This window comes from Vicugna pacos, chromosome 6 (genome assembly GCF_048564905.1).
Source record: "Vicugna pacos chromosome 6, VicPac4, whole genome shotgun sequence".
Classification (NCBI taxonomy): Eukaryota; Metazoa; Chordata; class Mammalia; order Artiodactyla; family Camelidae; genus Vicugna; species Vicugna pacos.
Genome location: NC_132992.1, coordinates 14,158,283 through 14,179,367, shown reverse-complemented (window position 1 = coordinate 14,179,367; position 21,085 = coordinate 14,158,283). Strand labels below are relative to the sequence as shown.

Below are 21,085 nucleotides of genomic sequence, written 5' to 3'. Positions count from 1 at the left end.
CAATTAGCCCCCGAGCTGGCACAGGAGTAGAAAAAAGTGGGGGGCCTTATATTCTTTACATCACACTTTCACACCCAAGCTAAGGGAAGGACCCTGATTAGTCCAAACTGGACCTGTTTTATGGCTGTTACATTTAGGACACGTTTAAAGTATTATTTTACATAATAACACGTGGGATGAAGGCACACACACATACACACAGCACAAACCCATGCTGCATATTTTGGGCTGTGCTTTAGCATGCTTTTCAGCCATGTCAAGAATCTGTAAGAACACAGATTACTGGGCTCTACCCCAGAGTTTCGAATCAGTAGGATTTCTAACAAGTTTCCAAGTGATGCTGGGCTTACATACAGGGGAAGAACTGAAAATGAATACTAGTGAAAAAATATTAGCAGGTTTATTTTATGGGTGTGGGTGAGCAATTTTGAAATTATCTTAGATATATTACAGGATTGAGCAAATGAATAACTGTGTGTGTGGGTTGTGGGGGTTGGTGGGGATATGGTATTGGGTGCCAGGTTTCTCACTGTAAAGGAAGGGACATATAATTATGGAATAAAGATAGGCAAGAAAAAATCTTATGGGGATATATTGCAATCATGAGGTAATGGTGTGAACTCATGATTTTTAAAGTATGTCTGTCAGCATGTTTATATGCACATGCGTTTATGTATGTCTGAGTGCATATGTATACTTGTGTTTGTGTGTATGTGTGTAAATATGCATGCATTTTTTTTCCTGGATTTTTCTGAGGGAGCTAAAAATAGTCACCGTAGCAGACATGAGCACACCTAGTGCCCAATCCTACTTGATCTCTAATACCATTCTTCACCGATATAAGCCAGGGCTCATCATAGAAGGGGCAGATTCTAGGGCTGGGGTAGGGTAGGCGGGATGAGCTTGAGTCATCTTATTATGATGCCAGAAGTTTAAAAAGAAAAAAAAAGAAGAGAAAAAAGAAAGATGGAAGCATGTCACAAGAACACAGGAGCCAGATTAAAGCAGCTCTCACTGGTCAAATCTGAGGCAGTATGGGCATCAAAATAGGAAAGGACAGCCTCGATTATAAACCCCTCGGAGGAGAGGAATGCATGAGTACACCAGTAACACATGATAGGTAAACGAGAGAGAAGGGGCTCATGCTCACAGGAGAGAGCCGAGCTGACTGTCCGCAAGGCAGGAGTGCTGGAGGTGGAAAATCATTTTGAAACCTTCGCGATGAAGAGTAGGTCAGGCAAGAATCAATAGATGCTAAATCTATGGGGAATTTTTATGAGAAGTAGATATTTGCATGATCTTAAAGTATCTCCCCATAGATTGCTTATTAGTTGTGTGTGTGTGTATCTGTGTGTGTGTGTGTGTGTGAGAGAGAGAGAGAGAGAGAGAGAGAGAGAGAGAGAAAGAGAGAGAGAGAAAGTGATTATACAGCGGAGAAATTAGGCAACACCTTAACCGGTGATCAAAATTAACTCACCAGTAAAGTGAGAGATAGACAGACTTCATGGGCCTCCAGATGTGGTCCCCTGAGAAGGACACTCCTCACCCATTCAGCTTTCTGGGCAAGAAAGCACCACCTCAATCTAACCACGAGGAAACGTCAGATAAACACAAAATGAGAAATATCTTTTTTTAAAAGTGGGGACTGTATTCTTCAAACACATCAATGTTATAAAAGGTAAAAAAACAAAACAAAACAAAATAAAACAAAAACTGCTGTGGAAATGTTTAAAGAAAAAAAGAGATATGACAGCTTAAGCCCAACTGGATCCTGCACTGGAGACAAGCAATGCATTGAGGGACATTGCTGGGTCAACGGACAGAAGTGAACTGTGGCCACATAAGGGTCTATCCCTGCTCTTGGAAATACACTCCTAAGTACGTAAGGGTGAGGGGCATGATGTATGGAACAAACTCTGAAATGGTTCATGAAAAAATGTCTGTGCACTTGAGAGAGAGGGAGAGAGGGCAAGCAAGCACGTGTGCACAGATGATAAAGCAAACGGGGCAAAATGTTAACAGCTGGTCAGCTGGTGGGGTAAATGTTATATGGATGTTCTTTGTACCATTTTATTTTTGTACCTTTTGTGAAAATTTTGAAAAAAATGTCCAAATGAAAAATTTTAAAATCATGCTTTTGAATAGCATTTAATAACACTGAAATAAGTTTGATTGTCAATTCTTTAAATGAGCTCAATTTTGTGATAAATAAAAATTTTAAATGTCTCTTATTTTTGTACTTTTAGAAAGCTAGAAGGAGGCAAGCCAACATATAAACAGGTATCATATCTGGGTTATGGATGATTTGATTCTGTTGTATTGGTTATCATGTTTCATATTTTCCAAAGTTTCTACATTAAGCATTATTACTTTAATAATTAGAGAAAAATTATTTCTGAAAGAGGAAAATAGATATCCAGTAAAGTTTCATATAACATTGCTGACTACTATCTCACTGATTAATAAAAGCAAAAACAAAACCAAACAAGAAAACCTGAAATCATTGAAATGTCCAAATGATAGAAAAGGTTGTTAGAGAGGTTATGTAAATTATGATATGTCTAAAATATTATATAGTCATAAAGATTTATGTTTACCCAATCAATTCATGGACCAACCTAAGTGTCCAAAAATAGGGGATTGGATAAATAATAACATAGCTGTAAAACACAAAATGTGCAGAATGTTTTCTGACCTGGAGTGCTCCGAGAGCAGAGAGCGGGCTTTTACCTCTTTGCTGTCTTGCAGACCGTAAACATCCTGTCTGCACATATCTGCTGAATGAGTAAACGCCACACGTGAGGCATTTGGGAGGGGGCAGGGATGGTGGAATTACCAGGGTTTTTTCTTGTCTCCATTATTCTTTGATGTATTTTAAAATATTCTATCATAAATTTAATAACATGGGATTTTTAATTTAAAAAGTTATAGCATGTATGTATCATCTCATTGAGAAAGGATTGCAAAGATATTCACAAAAAATGGGGGGTTATCTCTGTGCAGGGGTGTTATGGGTGATTCTTGTCATCTTTTTTCTTGATTAGTAGTAATACTTTTACTTTTAAAAGTTATTTTAAAAAAGGATTGGAATTATAAAGTAAATTACAAAAATAAGATAAAAGGTACTTGGACATGGTAAGCATGCAACAATGGTAAGAAAATATTTACTAGGGCCATGTCAGGACAAAAGTAGGATCCAAAATTGTATATACACAGTATGACAATGAACTCAGAAAAAATCTCCACCTTTGTGTTGAAGGCAATGCTCTCAGGTTATACAGTGGTTGGCTCTATGTCACTTGCGTTGTATTACTTTAAAATAGGGACGCTGTACTGTAGAGCACAGGGAACTATATTCAATACCTTGTAATAGCCTAGAATGAAAAAGAATATGAAATGGAATATATATATATACGTATAACTGAATCACTATGCTGTACACTAGAAATAAACGCAACATTGTAATCTGACTACACTTTAATTAAAAAGACGCGAGTAAAGCCATCATTAAACAAAAATCCTGATGTTTTAATCATGTAGACATTAATATAGAATTAAAAATTAAAATTTCCTAGTAATTGCATGCAAACATATTATCAAATTCCAAACAATACAGAAGATTAACCTAATTACTGGAATTGTTTCAGGCCAGAGTGGCCTTAATTGTATAAATCTGTTTTGAGAATAAATCTATGACTTTATTTTTAATTTTGTGGGTTTAGCTTTGTAATTTTTGTTTTACTATATCAGACATAATTCCATAATCATAAAAAAAAGTTTTTATTCTGAAAGAAACCTGGTGAAATCACTTATATAAAAGATCCATTTGACTTGAAAAACAATAGGGAGGCTAGGTGGGAGATAGAATGTATTTTATCAGTTTAGATTTTGAACAACATGCATACATAGAGTTGTCCTTTGTAAGAGAGCTGGTAAAGGGACTGCCACTGAAGCACGTGAAACCGTTTTCAGTATACCCAGAAGAGTGGTCACTCTGTGCAACGCTTTCATTGCTTAGATATTTGTACCAGGCAGTTCTTTGCTAGGCATGAAAAAATATATATATAACTGTCAGTCAAAAGAGCAGAATTAAAGGAAGCAAGAGGCATTTACTTTTTTCCCTACAAAGTTATTGTCTAGGAGATGGAAGAGGCTCTTGATTATTTTAACACACACACACTCAAACACAACCACACATGCACACCCATGCTCACACACTAGAAAAGCCACAGGTTATCTCTGAAGAGTACGTGAGAAACTGGTAACAGGAGTTGCCAACAGGGGAGGGGAACTGGGTAATGAAGAAATACATTAGGAGGAAAACTTGGTTTTCTCTGTGTACATTTTCATGTTCTTTAACTTTTAAAAAATAATGTGCACATAGCAGATTTCCAAAAATGAACATGTATTAATTAAAAACAATTCTTTTTTGAAAGTTGGGATTCATGGAGCAAACATGAAAACTAAATTAGGGAAAAGTAAAATGTGCTTTCTTATGAGAATACTCTTGACTTGGCATGGTTAGTTCCCATCCCCGAATGACTTGAAAGTGACTAAATCCAAGACTTGCCAACACTGTCTGCCCCCACAGGTCTGTGCTCACCCCTCCTCTCCTGCTGTCTTTGCTTACAGGCAGAAGGCTCCTGACCTACCATTGCTGGGGGCTACTTTTGCCTCTCTGCTCTCAGGAATAGAGGTGAGCTAACTGTTTACACTGGGTCTTCATGGCTCCTGTGTGCCCAACCACAGGCAGGTGGCTGGAATGAGGGGGCCATCACTGCCCACCAACACCGGGAAGCAAAAGTCAGACCCAAGGGCCTGACCCCACAATCTTCATCTCATTAGCATCATACTAACATCATGTCACCCCATTATGTGACACGTTCTTATGAGGCAGAGACAATCTACCTGATTTTACATCTCTCATCTGTGCAGAGGCCAGAGAGTCCACTTCAGAATATGCATTAGAGTGTGGGCAATTCTGAAAAGTTATATTTTGTATTTACATCTACATAGTAACTTCACGGTTAAAAGTGCATCCAAGCACCCAGCTTCTCAAGTCAGAACCACAGGGGTCAATTCTGCTTTCATTTTTGCCCTCCATGATGTCTTCATGATTTTACTTTAGAAATAGCTTTCAAATTTTGCCCACCCACTTCCTCCACCTCTGCTGACAATGACATACAACCAGACCCTCATAATCTATGGCCACCCTCCCTGCTAGCCCCTGCTAGTCCCCTGCTACTGCTGCCTCTCCTATGTCTCACACCAGACTGGCTTCCAAAAGCACAGATCTGACAACTTCACTCCACTGGAGACCACAGTGCCCCTCAGCTCCTGCTGTCACGGGGCCACACCCCTTGGATGGCAAAGTCCTTTGTAGTCTCTTTTCAGTCTTCTTTCCAGTTTTCTTCCTGCTCCCACATAACTGTATTCCTACCTATCCCAGCACTCGTCAGGGACACTGTAAGTGTTCATTTACCTGCACACACCCTCCCGTGAGCTCCCCCAGGATATGGCACACTGTGCCTTTTAGAGGTCCAGCACTGAACCCAGCGCCTTGCACCCAGGAGGAGCCCCATCAGCATAAGGGTGAATGAAGGCAAGTGGACCTTCTGAATGAGCAATACAGCCATGTGATGATGCGGGTTCCAAGTCAAGGGTCTGGGATGAAATCTGAGAGTCTGCGCTTCTTACAGGTTCTGCTGCTGGTCTAGGGACCACACTGAGTAGTAAGGACTCAGAGAACAGTAAAAGTTTTTCAGATGGAGGAGAGTATGGACATAAATATTCCTAGAGGAATCTTGAATTTTTGAGTGAATTTTTGATCTCAGAAGAGATAAAAAGAAGTAAAATATTATATAATGATATAATATTTTTTATATATACAATGATATTATGTATCATTTAAAATACATTTACATATAAAGCTATGAAACTATAGGTTATTCCAGAAAAATGGTAAAATAAATAATAAAGGGGCAAAAAATAAGTTATTTGCTCTTAAATTCTCAATATCAATATTCTAATTCTCAACTGGGAGTTGTATTAGAATCACCTGGGAAGCTTTTTAACCAGCAAATAGTGTCTCCCCACCTTTCTACCACCAATCTGATTTGCACCCTTAGAGGACTGTGAAACCCTCTGCCCCCACCCTCCCCGCCCACTGCCCCCAACTACAGAAAACTACAGCCTTGGAGAATGCTTTTGTTACTGATGGGAAAGTATTGTGTCACTCAGCCGTGCTGGGGAAGAAACAAGCTTCCAGCTATATAATAATTCAGATCCAAGAAATCTCCTGCAAAGGGTTTCAGCCAGGGTGTCAACATAGGCTGTTCTTCCCTCTGCCTGAAAACCTCTTCCTCCATTTCTGACCAAGTCCCATTCTTTTTCCAGATCTTCAAAACTGTCCCTTCATCATATGCCAAACTGTTCCTTCTTGGCACAAAAAAGCAACCAAGAAACAGCTGTTTGTCTTTCTTCCCCATTAGACTGTGAGTTCCAAAGACAAGTCCGCTGTACCTGCCAAACCCAGCTCTGGGCACAGCACTGCTATAGCTGGTGCCCAGGAGAATAACAAAAGAAGGCTGCTTTCCATACCTAATGGAATTTCCTCTTTCACTCTTATGCCCTGTCTGCAACTGGCCAAGGGGAATTCCTAAGAGGGCTGACACTTAGTACAGGGCTAGGAACTGTGTAAACGACAACATAAATGTCCTGAGGTTTGTTTGGTCCAAGTTGTTTGGGTTGGGGAACCAGACAGAAACAATCTTTTTCCTACCCAGTGTTAAAATTAAATAATGTTTACCTCTTACAAAACATGTACATTTAAGACAGGAAGCAGAGGCACAAAATGAACACCGGTGAAGGCAGCACCCAAGAAAAGAACTACAATAGCAGCTGCCCGTGAAGCACAAGGGTGTCCTCTCCTCTTATCTCTGGCCTTTCACCACCAGAGGTAACCACTCTTAGGAACTTGAGCTCATTACTAATTTGTTTCTACCGCACACTTATGCATCTCTAAACAATAAGTTGTTTAGCGTTGCATGCTTTCGAGCCTTGTAAAATGGTATTGTTCTGGTGTGATCGTCTATAGCTTGTTCTTTTTTTTTTTTTTAATTCAGTATTGTTCCTAAGACTCAGCTATGCTAGTGTGTATATAGCTGTGGCTCATTCACTTTCATCACAGTACACTACTGCATTATATGAACATATCACCATTTATTCCCACATTCCTCATCAGTGGACATTGGGATATTTCTGTTTGTCTGTTTGGTTTTTTTTTTTTCTCTCTCTTACAAACAGTGCTGCTACAAACAGTCCTTGGACTTGTCTTCAGGAACACCTGTGAGTTTATCTAGAGTATATACCATAGACCTGGTTCAGGTGTGGGTTCAGGTTTCTAAGATAATGCCAAATCTTTTGAAGCAATGATGCCACTTTATGTCCACAGCAGCAATGCATGAATCCCTGATGATCTATAGCTTCACCAACAGCTTGTGTTCTGGGGACACAGGAACTGTCAGACTGCAGCATTTTTGTGCCAGAAGGCAGCACTCCTGCCTGGACAGGCTCTTTCCTCCTGGCCATCTGACAGAAGAGCCTGATTCAAGACTCTGCCCAAGAGGTGGGCCCCTGGGCCTTATATCTTGTTGAATCCTGACTTTGGGACAGAGCACTAAATTGAGATAAGAGACTGTCGTGGATATACAGTCATCATAGAAGGCAATCAATCATAGACTGTGGAATGTAGAAGGACCCTAAGGCCAAATCCTTCACTCTACATTTAAGGAGACAGAGGATCAGAAAGGTTAAATGACTTGACAAGTTCTCAGAAATAATGAGTGCAAGAACCTGTCTCCAGGGCTCACGATTCTTAGTCTAGTGATTTTTTAAAAGTATGTTTGTTTTAGTAATTTAAGATGGCATAACACAATCTATTAAGTTAAAAATGACTCTGTAAATACTCAAACAACTGCCAATTTAGTTTTAAAAGGGAGTTGTTTGACTTATGTGATTGACGAACTTGGTAAATGCATCATCTTTCCTCGTGAAGTAAATAGAAGTAACATTGAATTTCAATGAGATAGAGGAAAGATGCAATTTCCAAAATTTCAGTTTTCAATAGGCAAATTTAACAGTATTAAAGGACACCAATCTCCTGGGGAAAATAATCCCCAATCCTTGTCCTTGGATCATCCCCTCAGGCAAATGATAGGTGTGGTCTTAAGAAGCTATTATGTGAGGAAGGCAAACTTTAGATGCAGTGAAATTTCAATTCCTCCTCTTCTTCTGAGTCCTTATAGTTAAGCTATTGTAAGAGGCTGGGACCTGTTTGTGAATATTAGAGCAAAACAGCCTCAGTAACCTGCTGGTGTATAATCTCAGATGGCTTTACATGTGAATGTAGAAAAACTCTGACAAGAGACCAACTTGCAGCTGAGGTACTTAGTGCTCTTCAGAGTGCGCATACCAAGCATGGCATGATCCTGTGCAGAGGAATCTGTCCCCAAGCATCAGAGGCAGTAATAAAGCAACTGGGGAGGGGAGAAGGACTGCTTCATAGGAAGGGTGTTTGTGTGAAGGAGAGTGCCTTCTGAAGCCTGTGGTGGAAATTTCCACTCTGGAGCTGTTAATTTCAGGAACCCACACCCTCCCTTCCCCAAATGCCTTGCTCATCTCTCCCCCAAGAATCCATTTGCCACTTAAAAATATCTTTTGGTTTAACAATGTCTGCAGGCTGGCAATAAAAGCTTTCCAAGAGGCATCCCTCTTTTAATGTCAGGATAAAAGTCAGGAGCTGTTTATTACTTTGGGGTGGGGGGGTGGTGCTTGGAGGGAAAGAACACCAAGTAATTCTGCAAAGAATGCTGACCAAACGGTACTGAGGTACTCCTGGTTCAGGTTTTCCTCCCAGCAGTCATTTTAATCAGCACTTCCCCTATTTAATGAGCTTGTAGTGCCATTACATAATCACCCAGCTCACTGGATTAATGATGAAAAGAGGAACTGATTTTTCCAGTTGCATCATTTGAAGTAAACGTTAACTTTCTTTCTGAGTCCTTAGTTAACCGCATTAGTGTGACAAATATGTCTTTGTCTAGCATAAGTAATTAGAATTTAATCACTTTAACTGCATCTTAATTACCCCAAATGAATTGAAAGGACATTTAATAGCAAAGATTAAATTGCCTTAATGAACGATTTTTGTGACTCCATCAATACTTGAATTGCGTTAGCCACTCTTCTCACGCACTTCGCTTGCAGTGAGCACGGGGGTCACTAGGTGGCGCGCTTCTCTCGTTTATTTATTTAATTTTCCCCATTGATCTGTTTTAGGAGATAACAGGAAAGAAAGAGAAAAGCACATAGTTTATAATGTTCCTTTGATAACCTCTCTTTGGGACCATGAGATCATCACCAGACGCGAAACGAAAGCAGCGATTTCAGAAACTGTCGATTCTGAGTACCCTATGGTGTATGCAAAGGGAGATGAGAAACACATGGATAACTGGAAACATGCGATGCTTGACGGAAATTGTAAGTTGCCCTCTGGATGATTGCCAACATATAGTTTAAGTCAATTTATTATTTTCTTAGTGCAGAGTCCTAAAACATGAGTAACAACAAGCTTGGAATAGCAAGACGGGCACTGATGTGAATTCAAGAAACGCAAGTGCAGATCAGAACACCAATGCCTGAAAGTATGGGAAGTTTGGGCCTTCAGATCCTCCTCCAGACGTGGGTCCCAGTGGACTAGTCCTACCCACAGAACACATCTAATGAGATGGGTCTTGCCCATCAATAATTGTTTAAGTGAACAAATGGATGGAGAGACTTGGGTTCCATGTCTAGCTCTGTTACTGCCTCCTACCTCAAATTCCTTCTGGCTGCTTCTTCAAAAGAGAGCAATAAAAAGTCTCTCTTATAAGTCTTGAGTAAAAAAGAAATAAGTTTCCACAAGTCCTCTCTTTGAGAGTCCCAGAGGGAAGACACACTTTAATTCCAAGGCCTTTATTATGCAGAGACTTCGTTCCTAGACTGGGTGTTTATGACAGTGGATCAGACATTTCCACACTCTGGGTCCAGTGACCTGGTGGATCTGAATCAGTAAATGAGGCAGAGTGGAGGGTAAGGGGATTCTGGGCTTTGAGCTGGGAAACCTGAGTTCAGGGCCTCAGTGATTTTCAGCTGTGTTACCACAGGTAAGTTATTTAATTTCATTGAACAGAGAAAGAAGAAAAGTGATTGTAACTACCTTGTAAGCTAGTAGCCCTCAAACTTTGCTGCATATTAAAACCACCTCAGAGCTTTTAAAAACCCCAATGCTTAAGCCATGCCCTATACTAGTTACACCAGAATATCTAGGAGTTTTGCCAGAAATCGTTTTTTAAGGATCCCTAAATGATTCCAAAGTGTAGCAAGATTTGGGAGCCACTGGCATAGACAGTGAGTATTAAGTGAGGACATCTATGTGCCCAGCACAGTGTATTAGCACACCTGACTAACAGAATGTACACAGTAGACACAATCTCCTTCCTTATCAATTGCCATGACAAATCTGTGGGTTGTACTTCAGGATCTGGTTCTGTTCAGCTGTTGTCTTATCAAATTATCTCACCTACAGAAGAAGAAAATTTCTAGAAGCTAATTTGTTCCAACTTTATGATGATGTAACATCTTTTGGGAGGAACTTAATGTGGATGGTTCTATAAGCAAGACCCTGTGATAAAACCTAAATTCATATGTTTGTATCAAAATAATCAAATTGCCCTGTGACTGGTCTGGTCATCTAATCCAAATCCTATCATTTCAAAAGAAAATTAAGCTTCAATACTATTAATATACTTGTGTTAAAATAAAAATCTGTGCAAATTTATTGATAGAAGACAGGAATTTATGATTGTGCAGTAAATTCATTCACATTAGAAATCAGGTTTTTTTTTTTTTTAACTGAACTCTATGAGGCTGACACTTCTTGTAAAAATAATGGGGCTTTCTTCTCCCAAAGGTGCTTATTCATCTTATTTAAATAGAGACATAATGAAAATAGTATTTAATGAATACTTGTTGAATGCTTTTATCCAGAGTGATAGGAAATCTATCCTCTACCATGACTTCAATAAGACCCTCCCTGTTGCTAACCTAGTTTGGGAACCATTCAATTTTACCAAAAGCATGGAAATTCTGCTGTTTTAATGTGGACTGAAGTGAAACTAGTCACTTCTCATCCAATCCATCAAGGCTCCTTGGTTGCCTTAAAATATTAAATTGGTGTTTATTCCAATGTATGGAGTTTACAAAGAGCACTGAGTAATGTTACTCGAAGGACAAGGCTTCTAACTATAGATTTTGAAGAGCAAGACACCCGGGAACCTCCTTTTTAATTACCCACCTTCATTAGACATGAGGGTTTTCTTTATTACAAGGAAATCAAGAATAAATGTTACCAATACACTCTGTGAGAGTGATTTTTTTTTTCAGAGAACTTTAGGTAGCAGCATCTGTTTGATTAGCTGAATTTGCCACGAATGTGGAAATGATGACATCAGAACAGCTCATGTAACAACCTCCTTAAAGACCTCGTAGATTAGAGATGACTATAGATTTTCCCCAGCACGGATCAAAGGGACTGAATTGAACGTTTTAGCTTAATGATCCAACCCCTGTCACACCCATCGGGACTCGAATTCCGATTGTATAAGCAGGTGTGCACGTGCACTCAGATGCACACAGAAAGCTGCTGAGGAGGGAGGGAAAGATCAACCACCTGATCGACGAGAATAGGTTTGATCTTTTCCGTTACTTGGCTGTGCTGGGGTATATTCCTGGCGGGACCTCTACTATCTCTCATAAACTTCGAAATATTAGCTGTTAATTTTCGTTTCCTCACTACGGCTATTCAAAGGCATCCTAGCCACCTTCCAGGGGCGAAGAGAAACGAACACGCAGGCGGAGCCCTGTCCAGGGTCCTGACGCCGTTCCGGGGCTCCAGGCCAGTAGGCCTCCGAGAGTCCTTTCACTCACCCCACTGGAGAGCAAACAAAGACCTTCAAGCTCAAAGCCTCAGGGAAGCCTTCTAACCCCCGTCAGTTAGCTGGACGGGAAACAACAAAACAAAGGAATCGCTAATCCACTCTCCCGTCACTACACCCCAAGCCCCAACCTCCTATTCAGATCTCCAAGGTCACCTTCTCTACTGTGACCCTGATTTTCTCAAATAATAACATGCCAGAAAAAGTATAATTTGGATATAAATTCCAAACATGCATTTTGTTTTGAGAGGTTAGAGCTAGGGTATACTTTGGGGGAATGGTAATATTGTCTCATCAGTTGGGTTTGTTCAGGACCAAGATATATCCACTAGCTATCCTTTTCTTCCTCCACTACACTCTTTTCCTATCAAAAGAGTTATTGTTTTGAAAATCACTAGGACATCGATATTCTAAAAACAAAGCCGCAGCAGGCATCCGTCTCCTTTCTGTGGCGGATTGAACCACCGAGGCTTGCTGGGTTGCCTGACCCCGCGGCCAGCAGGGGGCGCCCGCAGCTACTGCAGCACAGTCAGTTCCACTACCAGGAGAAGGTGAGTCCAAAGAGAGCAGGAGTTTAGCTCTCTGCGGCGCGCTGAGCGATCGCAGCTTGAAGATAAAGAAAAATGCAGGCTGGGCTTTAAGTCGCTTTGCTGCTACAACACAACGGTGCTATTGTTGGCACAGACTATCCCAAGTGCCAGTTGCAAAACAGCTATGGCAGGACTGAATCTCTGGTGACTTGTCTTCGCCCAGGGCCGGTCGGGTCGCTCTGGTCGACCCCGATCGCCCTCCTGGTGCTTCCAAAGCGCTCAGAGCTGCACCGCTGGAGGAAGAGCCAAGTCCTCCGAACAGACCGCAGGGTTTATTGTCTCAGGCGGCCGCGATGCACTGACACTAGGTCACCACACAATAACCGTCAGATCTCCGCAAGCCCCAGCAGCTGGTCTCCCTCACCTAGTCAAAAACTATCTGCTCCAGTCTTCATCATATACACATTTCTTAACCCCATGCGCTCCTTTCTCTCTTCCTGAGGTTTTTGTGCTCCAATGGGGACTGCAGGAGACAACTATTGTCCCTCACCCTCGAAGGGTCAGACATGGGCTGTGAGAAAGGCCCACGCAGAGCCTTCTGGGGATTGTTCCCAACAGCGAGACCTGTTCAGCTGCTTGGGGGTAGGGTCCCTAGCCAACTCCCCAGAAACATGGCCACCATTAGGCCTGAGTTGGTTGGGAGACCCTGGAACTCCTTGGCCTCTGCCTGACAACTGGCTGGCCCCCAGCCCATGCTGGGAGGAGGCTACCACAAAGCTTCAGAGGAGGCTCTCCTCCCAGGCAGTCAGCCCCCCTCGCCCCACGGCTGTGAGAAGGTTGAGATCTGCTGCGCCCTGCGGGCCCTTTGTTCATGCCGCAGCCGTCTGGGATCAGCTGCACTGCGCGAGACCCGCCAGGCAGAGATGCAGGGCCTGGAGGGGAAACAGTCGGCTTGGCACCTTCTCCTCCTACTCTTGGGCCCAGGAACCCTTCCAGTTCCCGCGTCCCACACACCCAGTCCTGGCTCTTCTCCCAGCCCAGAATCTTCAAGGATTGGGGAAATGAGGTTCCCAGGGTCCAGTATGGCACTCCTGCTTGGTTCCTGGGGCCCAGGGAAGTGAGGGGACAGTTGAAATGTCACCCGCCAGGATAAATATTAACAAAAAGCAAATGGACTTGTGCGGGGGGGCCAGTTATCAATCAACCAGGCCGCAAGGCCACTTATGGCAAACATGGCCCAGGTTGGCCTGGGCGAGACTTTCTCATGGCCACCTCCTGGCCAGACCGCCACACCGCCCCCCTTCCCTGGCCCAGGCCTTGCTCCAGGTGGTTCTGGGGCAAATCTTGGACAAGGAGAGGGCGCAGTCCCAGTTGCTGGAGACTGGTCTGGCTCCCTGATGCCACCGTTTGGAGGTTTCTTGGCCTCCAGGTTCTGCAGGGTCAGGGTGGTCCAGCACCCACATTTGCCCGACCTAAGCCTCGTCTCCTGGGTCTTCCGTGCAGCACCTGCTGGTGGGTGCACGTTGCAGCCTCTTCTTGCCCTGCCAGCTCCCCTACTGTGGCCCGTAGCCTTCTAGAATCTTTAATTGGAAACTAATCTCCTAGCGCCTTAATAGGCACCTACATAACAGGCGGGGCACCCACCCACCCGCACAGCCCATCTTGCCCTCCCCACCTGGAATGAGACCCAGCGCGAGCCTGGTTGCGCTGCACTTTAATGGGGCAGCAGCAAGTATTACAATCAGGGAACATATATTGATTTTTTAAAGGTAGTTAATTTGTTGAGACTTCCCTTCTCTCCCGTCTGGCACCAGCCGATACAATTTCGTAAAGAGAAAGCGCCTCTCCAAACACGCTGCCATGTGCCGAGGCTGTTGACCTCCACAGCAGGCTGTTCGGAACTTGGGGTACTGCGAGGGGCACGAAGAAGCCACTCTCCCTCCAACATCGGGAGTTGAGTGAAGGACCCAACATCCATGGGCCCTGCCTCGCTTGGGGTAGAAACGAGTTTGACGGGTCTTTGGGTGCAACGACGAGCAAAGTTGCAAGGGAGCTGGCGGTGGCGAGGCGGCTGCAATGCCCCACAGCCACAGCGAACAAGCTTGCAATCTTTTTTAAGTCACCTGCAGTCAGGGCCTACCAGAGATCTTTCGAACAGTTCAGGAAACGGTTTCACTTTTTTTTTCTTTTTCTAAATGAAAATATTAAAGGGACGGCTCGTTGTTCTTCGGTGATCTGAAAACAAGTCACGGATCTTGCTACGTAATGGGGTAGATCCCGGCTGGCTCTGCACGCGCCCTCATCCCAGCCCGCCCCGCCCCTTTAATGAAGTTAAAGAAAGGAAAATGGAAGAGACGACGCTGCATTCTGGTTTTAGGACGTGGAGTTAGCTTGGGTTTTGGCGCCAAACGCTTGTCTCGCTGCAGTCTCTGATTTACCTCCCCCTCACCTCCGAGGAAAAGGCTGGGCATGATTCGCCACAGGCTGCTGGGTGCCAGGCAGCGGCCCCTTCGATAACCTCCTGGGTCCTGTCAACCCCGGCCGGCATGCCGCCCGCGCCTCCCGTGTGCAGGTTGCAGTACAAGGGCCGCCCACGCGAGGAGGTCAGAGGGCGCCGGTACAGGGAAGGGAGCTAGGGCGAATTTCTAGGGCTCCGGGGTAGTCTCTGAACATAACTTGTCAGCTTGCCTTTCCAGGGGGCGGTAGGAGGCAGTGGGGAAAGGATAGTCATTGAAGTCCTGAGCAAGAGCCTTCAGGAGGTAGGGAGTGTGGAACGAGCTTCTCTGGGGTAATGGCTCTCAATTTTCACCGTTCTTCCACCGTTCTTCCTCCGTTCCCCTAAACCCCACTAACCGGCTTGTGTGGGCACTGCCTCGGTAAAAGGTCATGAAACCAGGCTGTCACGGGCGTGTGAAAAGGCACTGACCACCTTGGGCTCCGGGAAAGGCAGAGCAGTCAGGCAAAGCCTTTTTGAACATCACTCCTAAAACTTTAGCTGCCCTCGGATCTCGGCCAGCCCACGCCGTAGGGGGCGATCTGGTAGCTGCACACAGAGCTACAGAGTGGAACCGCGGGAGCCCAGAGGGTATCCTCTTTCTTCTCCCTCCCTTCCCCTTACCCCTGCCTCTCCTGGTTTCTGGGCGCAGTTTGCGAGTCCGCCTGGGGACTTTGCTTGGAGCCAAAGAGCGCAGGGCTGGGATGGAAAACCTGGCGAGGCTAAGGCTCAGTCTGCGCGGCGCTCGGGCAGGGAGGCCACTAGAGCCCAGACCCCAGGAGTGCTGTGGGTTGTATCCCAGCTGGAGTCGCGGGCACGCCGGCACCTGCCTCCCTCTAGCTTCTCATTGGCCCGCCCGAGGTGGGGGAGGGGGCCCTGGCCTCTCGCTTTGATTTTAGACTGTGAAACGGCTCAGTGCCCCCGGCTCTGAGCGGATTGACTGTCTCTCGTTCTCCAGGGACGAATTAATGGAGAACGATCAGTTAATTAACAAACCCTCATTCCTGCTTTTACCTTTTTCTTAGCCAGGACTAGGCTAGGACGCCGGGCTGAGATTGGGTAGGGGGCAGATAGGGGTGGGGGAGAGGTGGCATGGACCCAGGAGTCAATCAACAAAGTCCAGGTCTCATCAAACCGAGTCCACCCTCGGCTGCCCTTGGCTTCTAGGGGGTCACCGAATCTGCTTGAAATCCCCCATATGATTCAGGCTGGCTGGTCTCAGTTGTCCCTTCTGCCAGTCAGCCGGCTAGAGCCTTCCCGGTACCTTTGCCTAGAGAGGCTGGAGGAGCTGGGCACTGTGTCTATGCAGAGCCGCAGAAACCTTCCCGCCCAACTACGAAACATCAGGGCCTCGGGGTTTTGGGCCCAGGAGACCTCTGCTTGCAGACTTGTTTTTTTCCCCCACCCCCTGCACGGGGATTCAGACGAAAATTCATGCAGAGGAATAAAAGAAAACGCGAAGTCCTAAGCAAGTCGGCAGCTAAGGCGGTCCCTGGGCTCAGCTGGAAGCTCCCTTGTTACTTGGCGCCCTTATCCGGATCTTGGCACGGTCTGCCTCCTTCTCTACAGTCAGTCACAAGCGTAGAGTGCGTGCTAACCCTTACAAAGCGTCTGCGCCACACACTCATCGCCACGCGGCTCGGAACCTTTTGCTGGAACTCTCAAAGTGCGCTCCCTCACCCCCAGCATCCACAACACTAGAGTGAGCATGGGAGGGGGTCACCACAGCGAGTTCAGCCAAACATTGGAGAGCAGTTCCTGCGCGCTTCAGCCCAGCTCCCAGGTATGTGCCAGGGATACTTGACAGCATGAGTGCTGGTACACGCACATGTCACCTCCCTCTTCCCAAACCCGGAGTACCGAAACCAGAAGTGAGGCAAAGGCTGTATTCAGCCAGGTGCTGAGATTTCTCTCCACCTATGGCCGTGAGAACTCCCTGCGCTGTCTCCCAGCACAAATGCACACCCGCAGGCACCCAGGCCGGCCGCTCAGCTCCGGAGCCTTCCACAGGCCAGCTCACTGATTCCTGGAAGAGGTTGTCTGTTTCCAGGAGCCACGCTCTGGCTCTTTCAGGCCCAGGGACCCCCTTCTCCAGGAAAGGAGGACGGGATGAAGCGTGCACAGATCTCTCTCCTTCCCAGCCTCCTTGGGTCCCTTCAGTTTCCCGAACACCTTATTTATCTCCCTGCGCGCCCAGCTCCTTGGCCCGCTCACCTGCTAGGCGGAGCGCAGACATGCGCTGGAACTCCGGCTCCTGCAGCCACTTCCACATCCTCCGGAAGGTCTCCCGGCCGGACTTGAGTTTGCTCCAGGGTTTGGGGTTGCGCAGCAGGTCCGAGAGGGTCCCTTGGGAGCGGCAGAGCACCCTCTGCGCGAAGATGGCCTGTGGGATGCTGTAGCGCTTAAGCTCGGTGGTGATACGCTGCGCCACCTCTTTGGTATTGATCTCTTCCATCTGCCCTGAATTACTTCCATTGCTGACCTGCGCACCGGTTACCGAAGGGTTGGGCTCCCGGGCCGTACCCAGGAGTTGCCCGTGGCCCTGCGTGTTCAGGTGGGCGTGGGGGTGGTGTGGAGGAAGGCCGTTGATGGGAACCATGCCGGCCGAGGTGGGCGTGAGGTGCTGTTCCCCGTGACGCCCGAGCATGGCCGGGTGGTGGGCTTCAAAGCCGTTGGGGGTTAGCATCTTGTCGGTGGGCATAGCAGCGCCCGGGTGGGCATAGTGGGGGAGCCCTTGCTGGGAGTTGTGAATGCCGCCCAGCCCGGAGCCAGAGAGGGGCGAGAGGCTCTGGCCCATGCCGGCCACGTCCTTGTGGTAGGGGGTATAGAGGTTATTCATAGAGGCCAGCCCGCGCTCGTCCCGCATGAGCGTGAAGCTACCGCTCACGTTGCCTGCCAGGCGCTGGTGGTGATGAGGGTGGTGGTGGTGATGGTGGTGGTGGTGATGGTGGGGGAACTTGTCCGAGACTGTGGAGATGGGCGGCAGCGGCTGCAGAGGGGTTAAGGTGGTGTAGGTGGTGGGCATGCTCATACCTGGGGGAGTCTCGCAGGCCATGGTCATGGTGGGGTGCAGGGGGCCGGCCAGGCTGTGCTCAGGGGCCCGGTGGTGGTGGTGGTAATCGCTGCCGCCGCCGCCGCCGTCCAGCAAGGACGCCATGCCCATGGAGCGCGGGTGCGCGGGGGGCAGGTGGCTGCCGCGGTGCGCCACGGAGCTTCGCGCGTGGGGGCTGCCGCCCAGCAAGTCGGCAGGGGCAGGCACCGGCTCATGGCTCACCCCGTGCAGCTCGCCGATCGCCTCCATGGTCAGCTGCGCGTTCATCGTGATCCGGGCGAGCGGGCGGCGGACACAACATCGATGAGGCTTGGCAGAGGCGGCGAAGGGCGCACGCAGTCCGGTCTTCACATCGGCTGCTGGCGACTGCTGCCTTCCGTCCTTCCTCTCAGTGTGGGGCTCTGTCTCCGTCTCAGTTGTCTCGCCTTTCCTCTTGCCCCCACCTTCCCCTCAGCGTCCTCGGCGTTTTTTTTTTTTTTTAATATTAATTTCCAAAAAGGATCCGCGCCCTTGGGCGAGCGCGTTGCCCCCAGCCCACCCGCCCCCGGCCCCGTCTCGCCCCTCTCCTTCTTAGAATTGTGAGGCCCCCGGCTCCCCTGACGCAGCCCGCGTGCCTTCCGCGGCTGCTGCCTGCCCGCGCCGCTGGCCAGCTCCAGCCATGGCTCGGTTACTGTTGCAGACTCTGAGGCCGCTGTTCCTCCACCGCCGCCGCCGCGGCCGCCTTGGCCCGCCCTCACGCCCGCTGGGCGAAGCGCGCAGGCGCGCAAATCGGCACCGCCCCCTCAGTCCCCGCGCGCGCGGCCCGTGACGTCCCTGTACAAGTGGAGGGGGTGGCGAGGGAGCGGCGTGCACGTGCGAGTGCTTATCGTAGAGCGCGACCTGGGGCTGCCACTGCAACCCTGGGAAACTTGCCCCCTTCTCGGCTCCCTGGCTGGGGTGCGCTCTCCTCCCAGCCGCTCGTTGCATTTGCTGGGTTTGCATCCCGAGTGGCGCACTCTGCCTGGAGAGCCATCGCCCCTCTCTTTAGTTGCTGCCTCCCGGTGCAGGTTGCCCCGGGGAGCCTTAGCTTGTGTCATCACTCCTTCCACCCTGGCCTATTTCCTGGGAGGTCTTCTGGGAGTCCATGTTCTCCCCATCTTCAGGTGCTTGGCCTTTTAGAAGGGAAGGGAGCAAATATCCTGAAGGCCTTAGTCAACCTAGTGGCTATTGACCCGACAATCTCTGTCTTTCCTGTTAATACTCTGCCCACCCTTCCTCTTCCAAGATCGGGGAAGAGGAGCGCTTAGTGCCAAGAGTTCCGGCCCCTGCCTACCTTGCTGTCCTCCGCCGCCTGGGTCCTTCTCCAGATCTGCTGATAATTAAGGCAGCGCTCCAGCTTCGTGAATGACTTGCCGTGTGTGTGTGTGTGTGTGTGTGTGTGTGTGTGTGTGTGTGTGTGTGTGTGTGTGTCTGTGTGTGTATGTGTGCGCGCGCGCGCGCGCCCTGGGGGGTTCCTATGTTAACTTCTGGGTTCTCGGGCTGTTCCGGCGGTTTCTTCATGGCCCTCCTGGTAAAGCACCCAGAGGCCGCTGCTTGCGGAAGGACAGACGCCGGCAGGGTGGACTAGGCGCACCAGTCTCTGCTATGGCCCGTAGGGACGCCCTCTTCCCGGCGTCCCTGCGAGAAGCCTCCAGATTTGAAAATCAATTCAGCTTCGGGCCTAATTGTTCGCTTCCTACAATCAGCTCCAATCCAGGATCGAACCTGGTCCTTGGGCCGGTGGGGACGCAAGGGGAAGCCCCCAGTGTGGGACGTATCACCCGGTTGCCACATGCCGCGGCTTTCTTTCATTTACAAAAGAAAGGAAAAAATCCGTAACAAAAGGCAGAGCGTGTCCGCTTAGGTGCTTTCATCCCTCAGAGAAAGGACAGATGTGCCCATTGTCCAACCCTTGGCAGTTACGACCCGGTCAGCTCCAAGCCTCAGCCCCGGGCAAGCGGTGGTCACAATGAGGGAGAGCTTCTTAAAGCCTGAGTATCTGGGCTTGGGTATGGAAAAAAATTGATGTGGACTCCACTGGGCCAAACTCAGACTCTATGTTCCTTTCCTGGGGCTCCCAGCGGTACCCACCACTGGTATCTCTGATGGAAATGTTCCCAGACCCTAGGAGAAACCAGGGTGGTGAGGTGGTAGTAGTAGCGACAGCTGAGTCCCTTAAGGCAAAAGCTTGGGCCAGTGAACCCTTGGGGGAAACTTCACACCAGCTAAGGCATGAAGAGGCCCATCTCTTTGCCCAGGTCCCTGCCACAACTCAGGCAACATCATGATCAAGGTAGGTCAAGGCCAATGGTTTCACTCTACCTGACTTTCTTGAAAGTGGTCATACCCTGAAATCAGTTAACCTGGTTGGTTTCATCACCAGAGACACTTCTATTTGGTCTAAACAATGCCTATGGAAGCTCCGGAAATGAGGGTCTATCTCAATGGACTTAGCATCAACTTGCACAATGAATATATAGGAATTTAAAACCTCCAGAGAGTAAAAGGTCTTCGGGAAAAAATACACTGACATAAAGGAACTTAGAAAACAAAATTACTCTATTTAAACTTGTATCTACGTCTGTCTATTCGTACACACATACACACAAGAATAAAACATATTTTTTGCCTAGTGGATCACAATATGTTGGTGGGAAGCTGATTCGTTGGTTCCTTATTGTTTCTGTTCTCTTTTCATACAACATAGAGCATGCAGCTCTCATATGAGACCAAACAATGGGTTAAAGTAGAAGGCAGACATTGGGCTAAACTGTTGCCACCTCATATTTTAATACCCCCCCCAATTGTTGCTTTGCCTTTATGACAACTCTCTTCCCAAAAGGCAGTTATTTAAAAGAAAGAAGTAAATACCACCAAGTGCACACGTTGTTCATGGTTTTCTCCTTGTGTAACAAATTAGGGGCTTGATCCTGGAAACCCTCCTTCGTGTGAGGCT

General features: G+C 47.3%; 1 protein-coding gene across 1 annotated transcript in view; it reads right to left on the bottom strand.

Annotated features, from left to right (window-relative positions):
* Positions 1–18,639, bottom strand: part of ONECUT1 (one cut homeobox 1) — a 32,095-nt gene extending 13,456 nt beyond the window's left edge. The window contains exon 1 of the mRNA XM_006218904.4: positions 17,274–18,639. Coding sequence (XP_006218966.3) covers positions 17,274–18,378 — 1,105 coding nt within the window. The 5' untranslated portion in view covers positions 18,379–18,639. The remainder of the gene's footprint in view (positions 1–17,273) is intronic.
* Between the last annotated feature and the right edge of the window lie 2,446 nt (positions 18,640–21,085).